The sequence below is a fragment of the Plasmopara halstedii genome (genome assembly GCF_900000015.1).
Source record: "Plasmopara halstedii genome assembly, contig: Scaffold_3060, whole genome shotgun sequence".
Classification (NCBI taxonomy): domain Eukaryota; phylum Oomycota; class Peronosporomycetes; order Peronosporales; family Peronosporaceae; genus Plasmopara; species Plasmopara halstedii.
The window spans coordinates 1918442-1928855 of NW_020189964.1; the positions used below are offsets into that span (position 1 = coordinate 1918442).

Here is a 10414-nt window from a genome sequence, read left to right on the forward strand (position 1 = left end):
CCGGTCCTGAAATGAGTGGCGAACCACTGCACCACAGGATCGCTCCCGGTGCGGAGCGTACAAACTAAATCTCTGTCAGATTGTAGAAGCAGCATTTTTGAATTTAAACTCCATATTTGCAGTATGCACATTAATCATATGGTAGCACTTTCGTCGGGGCAAACATACGCGCTACTCAAGCTCGAGTCGATACTACAAGATAACTGGCGGCACAACAGCTTGAAGTGGTGATAATTCGCCTAGAGGCGTTCTCGAGATGGGATAACTACCGGCTTTCATCGTGAGTTCGCCTATGATAGACGTTCAGCCCTCCGAGGACAGGGAAAAGTAAAACGACTTGTTTAGTGAGAGTAGCTGAGATGGTCATGTATTTTTGGCTATGCTTCAGTTGGAGCAACAGCATGTCAAAGATGCGGTTTCAGGCCTAAAAAATGCTCGCGATAATGAGCACTAACATGCAGTACCTCGGTAAAAAATGCATTGGAAGCATGAAAGTGCTAAAGCGACAGGTGTCACGGTTGTTCCCCAAACCAGACGTTTCTTTTTATTGAGTATTATTCGTCCGTCGATAGCGGCAAGAATTGACAGACAGACTATGTTCAAGATTTGAGATTTCACATGTCTGAGATGAAGGCAAACCGTAAAAAACATCCGCGTCTTAGACCCGAACTATGATATGGATATGGTTTTTTCTAGGTATGGTGTGGCTGGAATGCCATGAGTCATAGACCGACAGGAAGTTCAGGACATTGAGCGCCACACATCTCTCATCTGGTGGAGCTATCTATATTGGGTCATTAAATCTACCCTGACATGGAGCTGAGGCGCTTTTAGCGCGAGCATGAAGCCTACAAAGTTTCGGCTTAGGAAATCGAACGGCTCAAATTGTCCAGCAACGATGTTGCTTGGTGCATTGAGCATAGTTTGAAAGGGACGAGCCGTGGTTTCAAAAGATCGCGAACATAATGTCTACAGCAGAAATAGAAGGTCAAAATTTTGCCCTTACACGACTCGTGCTCGAGATTGATCGCATCATTTCCATACACTGGAGCGCGTTCATCGATTGAGTGTAAAGCTTTGTTTTGGCTATTTTAGTCACTGTTGGTACGTTGTATGCTAATTTCGAAATCCATTAGCTTGAGAGTCTGCTTAATTGATGGCGCATCTCTGTTTTTCACCTATTTGCATCTCAGTAAAGCGAATTATCGGAGTTAGTTATTGAGAATGAAGATTGTAGCTTAGTCCGCTGTTTCCAAAAGACATGAGTTGCACAAATCTCAATTCAAAGTCACGAAAAACTTTGCATTGCAAGCATGTATGTTCTCAGCTGATGAGAGACTCATCTCCGTGCTCTAACATGGGTATGATTTTGTTTACGCCAGAGTATACATCAATGTCGCACACGGCTGCGATCGCACATGATTAAAACTTACACGGCCGTGGGTGCTAAAAGAAAAATAGTCTAGAACCTTTACAATTGCGATGGCACGATACTGCTTTGCTTGAAGTCGTTTTGGTTAGTGTAAGAGTTATAGCAATCGAGCAAAAGATAGAATACCTGCTGTTATCTCGTTTTCGCAATGCTACATTGTTATTTTTTGGCTAACTTAGCTCCCTTTGAGCCTCTTCGACGCCTGTGATAAATTACAAGCACCATCCTTTTAATTAAAGAGAATATACTCTTGCGAAGGAAGGTAACGTACATGGTTCCTGTAGGAATGTGGCGTCGCTTGAGCACCATTGGATTTACTTTGGTTGTCGATTCATTTCTTGAGCTTTGTGATGCGATCGAGATGTCTTTGGTATCCTGACTGTTTCGGGTAACAGATGCAGGGTCAATTTCCTCCTTCTTGGAAATATCCAAAGCTTTCACCCTCTCGTGTTCTATTTTTTGCTGCTCCGACAGCATCGGTTGTGGTGGGTTGACATGAATACTCGTCAACAGCTCCAGCAGACTTTGCGGTATCTCCTTCGCTACAATCTGCAGTCGAAAGAGGCCTTTTCGAGAAATCGATGAGCTGAACTTGTACGTCAGAGAAAGAAAAACCTCCTTCAAGATGCCATTGTCAAGTTCAGTTTCAACGCTTACGCAAGACCGCTGCTCCAACGCTTTCTTAAAGCACATTATTCCCGTAAAATGTTTACATTTTCCTTATTAAGTCACAGTAGCTTACCAACAGCAACTTTTTAAACGCTTCCGGTTCCATCTCAAGGCCCAGCTCATCACTCTACAACGGCAACATCACTATTTCAAAATCTAATTGAACTGAATTTCTCGGAGTTTTTACATGTTCTTTCAGCGCATCCTTATCTACTCGAAGTTGTGCGATCACATTTATCTCTAGTGATACGACAGCAGTAAACACCAGCAGATCGGTCTCCTCTCGTGCGAAAAACAGCCACTTTCTAGCGCCGTCGCTTGAATACGAGCGCGGAATCATTCCTGATATTACGTGGTGTACTCAACTCACCACCATCACTCTTGTCTTGGTGATTCCGAAAGTTGATATTTTGATTAGTATGAGTGCGCACTCGGACGCTGCATTGATCGCCGAGGTAGAAGGTGCGCTTCACTGTCTACTGGACCCCACGACGCCTTGTAATAACAAGCAGCAGCTAGAGGAGCAACTAACACGATTCAAGGAGACACCCGCGGTCTGTTTGCCTGTGTTGTTTCACCTGTTAAACACCTCTCAAAACGAATACTCGCTTTGGTTTGCTGCCACCACGTTAGAAGAGTATGTGGCCAGAAGATGGCAATATTTTTCAGTCTCAGAGCAGCTGCGCTTCCGTCAGTTTGTGTGGAATTATCTATTGACTGCTACAGCCTCATTGGGCGCAACACAAGTTGCATTTGTACGACGAAAGTTACGGAAAGTTGTTGCAGACATTGCCAGAGTCCAATGGGGGAGTTGTGAGCAAGGAGTCGCGAGGTGGCCCGAGTTTATGAGCGAGATAGAAGCGTTGGTTGTTTCAAAACAGACGAGAGAAAGTGGGTTAAAGCTGCTGAGTGTTGTCGTAGAGGAATTCGGACGCGACGATGCTGTAGTGATGGCCATAGTCAAACAACAAGCAAAGACGCGGCTGGTGGCAGAGCTTACAAAAGTGCTGGCGCTGCTGGAAAACATTTTGAAAGGGTGCAGCCATCTCATACAGACAGGCGAGGCACAGCTAGTGGTACAACAAGACGGTGTGGCGGAACTTGCGCTGACGACGTTCAACAATTTTACTACATGGGCACCAGTTGCTGAGCAGATGAACGACACATGGATTACGTTGCTTTTTGAGCTTGCAATGAACGGAGAACGCGTTATCGCTAAAGGATGGACCAATATGTGTGCTTCAAGTGTAGTATCGCTTCAATGTCTGACCGAGTTGATGAGCAAGAGATTTATGCCTGCAAAAGTGGAGGATCTGGTGGGAAACGTAATGGCTAGTCTATGTATATTGCTGCAAAAGACGACTGGCGATCACGTTCTTAAACATGCGACAGAGGAGTATTTGGATAAGGTAAGTGAATTTGTGGAGTCATTCCTGACGCACCATGTCAAAAGACTGGGAAATCCCAAGTATGGAAATACTTTGCCGACTTTTCTGCAGTCGATATATGTATTTACGACAAAGCAGCCTCACGTCAAGGTTTTTTTAAATTGTTTAAGAGCTTGGGAGGTGATTGTTTCGTATATTGAGGAGATGGAGCAGAACGAAGCAGTATTAGTAGCATATGATAAAAGTCTTCATGGTGTCATGTTACATCTTGTGGAACGTGTGAGATATGAATCAAATCGAAAGCTAGACGAGCTGGGTGATGACGACGACGTAGGAGCTCATGGCGATTTTAAGGATGTAGATAGTACAGATGCATTTGAGATCGAAATTTTGGGTAATGTGTATGGGCAAGGCTCCCTGCAAGACCTGGCACAAATTAGAACGGATGCTGCAAACAGTGGAATCACGGGCGATACAGCGTCAGCGTCCCTAGTTGAGCTTTCGGAAAGAAAACAGTTTGTTGTCGACTGTATTGCCTTAATTCGACGTATAGCTGCACTCCCGGCATGTGCACTTCCACTGCTGGAGGTCATGTCACCTCGCGTCCAACGTTGTGCTGATCAGATACTCTTTCGCACTCATGAGATGCCCATGTTTCCTCAGCAATCAGAGCAGCGGGAACAACAAAAATTCGTAATACGCGACTTGACGGCTGATTGCGCGATACTAGCGTCTGTGTGTGCCAGTTGTTACAGCGCTAGTAACGATATAAATCAGCAAATGGCGGGTTGGCAAGCCTTATATTTGTTTATCAAGATAGCGGAATATATGGTGCATCACCGACTGCACATTCGAGGTAGTGCGTTTGTTGAGCTGCAGTGCGAAGTTCTCACTAGCATTCGGCTATGTCTTAGTTGCATTCCATTCGTCATCCAGAGTGGCGCCAGACAGGACGTCCTTAATGCTTCAGATAGTGTACTTCAAGTGCTTTTTAAAACGCTTGACATGAGTGACGTGCCGTCTCCATTACCAGTGATGCAAAACTCAATGCAACTGCTTGCGAACATCGGATTTGTTTTGCCATACGAAGATATTGTGCAGATTCCGTCCATGAAGCAGCTTGAGGCCCATATACACCAATTCAGCTTGCACTTGCCTCTTGCGATCCAAGGTGACCTATATACTTCAATGTCCAACTCGATCTTAAATGCTGCGGTATCACTTCGTGGCAGCAGCAATGCACCGAATGGACCTCGCCCCTGGGAAAATGCCTATCATTCTTTGTTAGTTCCTATTCTCGAATCCATCAATCAAGCTGCGACATTGCATCATAACGAGCAGCGCATCTTGGAGCATGCCCTTGTTGCTCAACTGAGGCGTGACTGCTACCTAATGCGTTGTCTTGCTCGGTCGGTTGAGACAAAACCCAAGGTCGCCAAAGATGCGTTTTTCTCCGTTATCCATACCTCATTTCCGTCGCTTCTTGTACTACTGACAACGTACTTTACCATTATTCGCAAAGAAGCGACTACCGGTGCTTCTCAGTCAAAGGCTGAGGCTTTTAAAGTGATAAACGAAATCGTGCGTCTATACGCCCAATGTCTGAAGTCTATCCGTAAGGAAATGCAGAAAGATACCGTAGCAGAAATCATGCGCACATTTGTGGATATTTTCAACGATTCGCAGCTATCAACAGAGTACGTGATCCGCCTTTCGTTTATATAGGTTGCCCCCTTTTCACCTGTTAAAATGATTCTGTGTCCAATTAAGACTCTTTAACATGGGAAACTCTGGAGTAATGGTACTCTGTGGCTTTCTGCAGCTTTTGAAAATTGTCGTCGAAGAACCGACCTCGGTCTTTGATACTTTCTTGCAGAATATTCTGGATCTGTGTTTCGGTCCGCTGAAGGAGGTAGTTAAAGTTTTTGCAGAGTCTTTTGACCCTTTTACTGACTTTGTATACGTGTAATCTAACAGGTGATTTTCTCCCACCCTGAAAGCAACTCGATCATCTTAAGGTTTTATGTGGCTATGATCGAGCAATTGTTGGAGAAGCACTTTCGCTTCTTTATTATACACTCGGGTCAGTTTACCTCTGATGGGACACGCGAGCGTGCTTATGCATCACAGCAAACACACGTCTACTTCCTGTCTATTTTTCAAAGTCTTGCGAGTATATTGAGCCGCGAAGACTCGGACTTGGCACCTCGGCTCTGCAAACAGGTTTTAAGTTTGTTAGACCGAGTCGACAAAACGCATGGGCTATTTGCGTTTACAGGCTTCCAAAGTGAGCTGCGAATGGGCTTTCTCTCTACATTAATGAACATTTTGACACGTGGCGAGATGAATTTACTCCGCGATGAAGTTATTCAATTGCTTCATCGCATCGCGGCAGTAGACTTTACTTCGTTTTATCAATCGTTCTTAAATGGCTACATCAAAGAGATTTTGACACAGCCACAGCTTGAAGCGGCTTCGAAACTGAACGGAAAATGTCTGCAATGGAGTGGCCAGGTAGACCTTCCTACGTTTTCGCAGGAAGCGATCGCATTTTTGAATGATCTTAAAGTGATCAAGGCACAAAATTAACGATGTCGGCTATCGTGGCATGGATAGAAATTTGTCAAACGAGCCCTGGTATCGAACGGATTTGTATTTGAGCCCAACCTTCGCATTAATTGATCCGTCGAGTCATTATCGAGACAAATCGTCCGAAGACGTAATTTGCAAATTGTGCAATACCTCGGCTATGTTGCCTTTTATTGCTCGTTGGTTTGGTCACTCTAGCTGTCGAAAGGTGAAATTGCAATAGTGTTTGACGTATCCCGCATAAGCAGACTGGAACAGAGCCGGTTTGTATAGAAGCTATGCTATCAAAGCATCTTGCTAATTGCGTACCTGACGTCATATTGAAATGAGTGATAGGCGCTGCAACTTTTCTCAAGGGTTTAAGTTCGATCTGGCAAAGGAATCTCGTTTAGTTTGCACAGTTTCAACACGCTGATCAAGAAATACTTCTTTGTTAACATGTAAATTTGTTTTGAACATTCTTGCTGCTAGAATTTTTATTTCTTAATAACGAAGTAGCCGGAACACATATTTGTGGAAACTACATGATACAGCAATCACCGTCAGCTTCATCCTCCGCTTCCTCCGTCTTATCTACCAGCGCAATCTCACGACGTTTCTTATGACTTGACGCTTCTCTGCATGGGCATGGAAGGCTAGCAGTTACGCCAGCAAAATAGCATCGACCGCAGTCATTGCAGTGAACGTCGCGGTGATCACAGCATCGTCTACAAATTGCACAATGATTGCGCGGAGTACGTTCACTGTCTAATAGTTTACTCAAACACCATGAAAACTTATAGTCGCGATTGCATGGCTTGCATTTAAAGCCGTGCACACAGTCGACGACCTTCATCATAGTCTCACAACATGGTACAGACACTGTTTCCTGTAATCGTTGTACCATATCTCGAGTCTTCGACACATTGTGCATGAAGCAATGGTCTTCAAACAGAGCAGTCATATCTGCGCCAGTTGCTTTGACCATCAAAAAGGGATTCTTGCAAGATGTGCAGCGGCACGAGGTACCACACATACCGCCCTCTTTGACACACGCACAGCGACCGTTCCGGCAGCCTCCAGTGCACCTGCATGATACTGAACGAGTCACATGCTGGTGAATTGGTGTTTGCTGCGAGAATCGAGCTACTGAACTTTGAAATGGTTTTTCTGTCGTGTTAAAAGTCGTTGATCGGGTTTGCTGGTGCACCGTTCTGATCTCTGGCTTTGGTGCAATGTGAACCATTTTCTGGTGGTTCGGCACAAAAGGTGGGACAGCAGGAGCTGGTGGCATGATAGATGGCGCGATTCCCTGGTTCAATACATTCCAATAATTCGGCACAGTCGACGCCGGTGGATACTGCTGCACCACATATCTCTCAACCTCTTGATTGTCTCTAGTATCTACCCTATCATCAAGCTCTACTTCCATTGCTTCATCTCCGTCCGTTTGCTGCTTGCAAGCCAGTTCAAATTCTGTCGGAATATCATTTGAACTCAATTCGTCAAATGCTACGAGGTTCATGTCTGCATTCAAATCCGACTCGAAAAACGACATTAATTGGTCTGAGTTCGTGAGCAACGGATCATCCAATTCAGACTCTAGACGTGGAAGTTGCTGCGAGACTAAATGAAGTGGCTCATCGTCAAGTTCAGCTATCATTGCCTCCAAATCGTCTTGGACTGTAATCGTCTGCGCAAGCTGAACTTTGTCCACTGCACCACGACAAAGTGGACAGGATCGATTTAATCGAAACCATCTCAAGAAGCAATTTGGATGAAAAATGTGACCACACGAAGAGATTTGTGCGTATGCGTTGGTGCTCAAACAGACAGAGCACTCGCCATACGAATGAGGCAAATCAGCTCCTTGTTTCCGAATACTATTGCAAGCCCGAGCAATTTCTGCCTCGAAAAGATCGATACCTTCATAACTTCGTTGGTCGTCAGTCGAATAATCTCGAGGACGCTTTCCAGCAATTATCATGTCGTTAGAATGATGATTCTTACTATTGTAGACGTGAGATGACGCTTTGTTGCTGGTGTTATAGCTGCTCTGCTGTGACGCAAGAGCGTGACTCTCATAGATGTAACGCAGACTCGAGTCAGCGCAAAAGACGCTGCCAGAACTTTGCTGACCCCAACCGTCAGCCAGAACGCGCTGCTGCTGCATGCCGTCCATATTTATGTGTCGAGCACTTGGATAAAGTCGCAAACCGTCTTCTTTACGTTCGTTAGCGAATTTTGATGTCAGACTAATTGAAAAGTATTCTAAAAGCCAGGAGACAGCCCTACCCCTCAAAAGACAGTCCAGTATTAACCAACTTGATGTTGAATTTCTTTTTCTATGATGATACTGTCCAGATCTATCCATGTCCATTAGATGAGATCTTCCTATCAAAATTCTATTCCGTTGTTCCTATGTTCAAGATCCTTTTTTTTGAAGGAATTTGATGGCATGTGTTTACAACTTGAACTTCGAGAAAAGGTAATAAGCTCAATGCAAAGAGTACGAGTAGCCATGTCCACAGAATGATCGAAATTGGTAGTAAAATTCAAAAGACTTGACTGTGTTAGTTGTGACATCTTTTTTATACTTATGATAGGTTGTGGACACCCTTGTCGGGTAGCATGTTTGTAGCCTTTTTCATGATCAGTGTCACGTTGAACCTTGGTGGGATGTAACGGGGCACGTACTTTGACCTTGTGTTTATACAACTATTTAATTATAGTACAGTAATTGAACAACCATACGACATGATATCACAAAAACAAGCAAGAGGTACCGCCTTTGTATTTGTTCTTTTGATATAGCAAAGCGTTGAGCTATCGGCTCCACTCTTGACAAACGCACAGAAATCCATTCTATACGTTTATTTGAGAGCCAAGCTTCTTCTGTGCATAGTACACGGCAACCCTGTTGCACTTGGTAATACTTGTAGTCAGTCACACGAAAGATTTGTAAAAGACCTGCATTTAATGCAAGATATAACATATCTATTCGAAATCGTATTCTTGAAACGAACTAACTAACTTGACAAACATTTATCTATCTTGTTTTCAGATAGGATCAGGAGTGGCGGTAAAAGAGCCGGGGGCGCTCCCCAGCGCGTCGCTTGCGATCTGCAAGCTGGGAGGTCGTGCAAGTAAAGAAGGATGCAATATCTCACTAAAAGATAATTACAACGTATACGGTTTGCGGCGGTAGATATCGCAAATGCTCGCACCGCAAAAATGGCATATCGGATGGACTCAAACTTCTTGCTTTCCGTTAGGGAGGGTGAGAACTGGCGGACTATGCCCAAGAGTTAAAGGCAATAGTCTCCGCAATGACATCTGACTCTCTTCTGCAGCGGTAACAGGGATGGAGGTTGAACGAACGGGTGTAACTCTTTTTGCGTCTATTCTACCTCTTTCGGATAAGGTGGGCGATGTATATAGAACTTCCGTTAGGATATGGTACTGTAAAAATAAAATTAACCAGCGCGCCATAGACGATGAACCTCAACCATGCTAGGAAGAATATCCAGGCTACTGTGAAGCTTCGCGATTTCGCAAATGTAACATCTGCGGTAAAATGAATTATTTTTGCCTTGCGTATCCTCTTACTCCTACGTAACTTTGATCTTCAAAGTAAGGGCGAGCAACACATCTTGAGCAAGAAAACCCCAGTAGTCGGCTCTGTGCGTACCGGCATAAAACTGTGCTTTATTGTACCGCGTGACTTTCGTGGTCATTGGGATCAGCCAAAAAAACGACTCTCTTAGTGAGGCGGGACTCTATCACGAGGTTGTTGGTTATTGCAATGACATCTCAAGCCTTTTATGGTCTTGGAAAGTCATACTGTATTTGGGGGTGTTATGCAATTACAAACAACACACGACTAGGCAAAAGTTGACTTCAGGCAGAGGCATCAAAGATGCCAAATACGGATATAACACCCGTGCGTATACTGAAAGAAATATCGCATTCTATGCTCGACCTCTTTTGGAGATTTTTGACAGCGTGGAACATTGTCTAGTCCCGTGCCTTGATACAAGATACAATCTCATCCTAGGTTTGGCGAGGCTGGTAAAAAAGATTCATGAATTGACTGGGAGTCGATAAATACTCGAAGTAGCTAGCTTCTTTCCTTGTGAAGCTTTGTCGAGTCATAAACCTTATATTTGCCTGAAAAAAGAAGTGCTTTCGGCTCTTTGTGGGTACCCTGCAGATCGTGTAATCGCCCAAAATTGATAGCATTTGCTCTGCTCTATGCATCAAGTAAAGCTCGAAAGGGAGGAGCGGCAATGGGACGAGTGTCACGTAGCACAGGCGAGGAAACGTTGGCGGAGGAAGGCGAAGTCGTTGGCGCAAG

At 44.5% G+C, this 10414-nt stretch overlaps 3 protein-coding genes across 3 annotated transcripts; 1 reads left to right on the plus strand and 2 right to left on the minus strand.

Moving 5' to 3' along the window:
• Positions 1-1591: 1591 nt before the first annotated feature.
• Positions 1592-2441, minus strand: PHALS_06889 (uncharacterized protein; the record flags this gene model as incomplete). Its single annotated transcript, XM_024720258.1, has 4 exons — positions 1592-1634; positions 1704-2113; positions 2175-2228; positions 2289-2441. The coding sequence occupies 4 exons, from the start codon at positions 2439-2441 to the stop codon at positions 1592-1594; spliced, it is 660 nt and encodes a 219-aa protein (XP_024585474.1).
• A 79-nt stretch (positions 2442-2520) lies between these two features.
• PHALS_06890 (exportin-6-like protein) lies at positions 2521-6078 on the plus strand (the record flags this gene model as incomplete). Its single annotated transcript, XM_024720259.1, has 3 exons — positions 2521-5186; positions 5260-5401; positions 5467-6078. The coding sequence occupies 3 exons, from the start codon at positions 2521-2523 to the stop codon at positions 6076-6078; spliced, it is 3420 nt and encodes a 1139-aa protein (XP_024585475.1).
• Positions 6079-6598: 520 nt separating this feature from the next.
• On the minus strand, positions 6599-8239 carry PHALS_06891 (conserved hypothetical protein; the record flags this gene model as incomplete). The annotated part of the gene is made up of 1 exon (XM_024720260.1): positions 6599-8239. The coding sequence occupies one exon, from the start codon at positions 8237-8239 to the stop codon at positions 6599-6601; it is 1641 nt and encodes a 546-aa protein (XP_024585476.1).
• Between the last annotated feature and the right edge of the window lie 2175 nt (positions 8240-10414).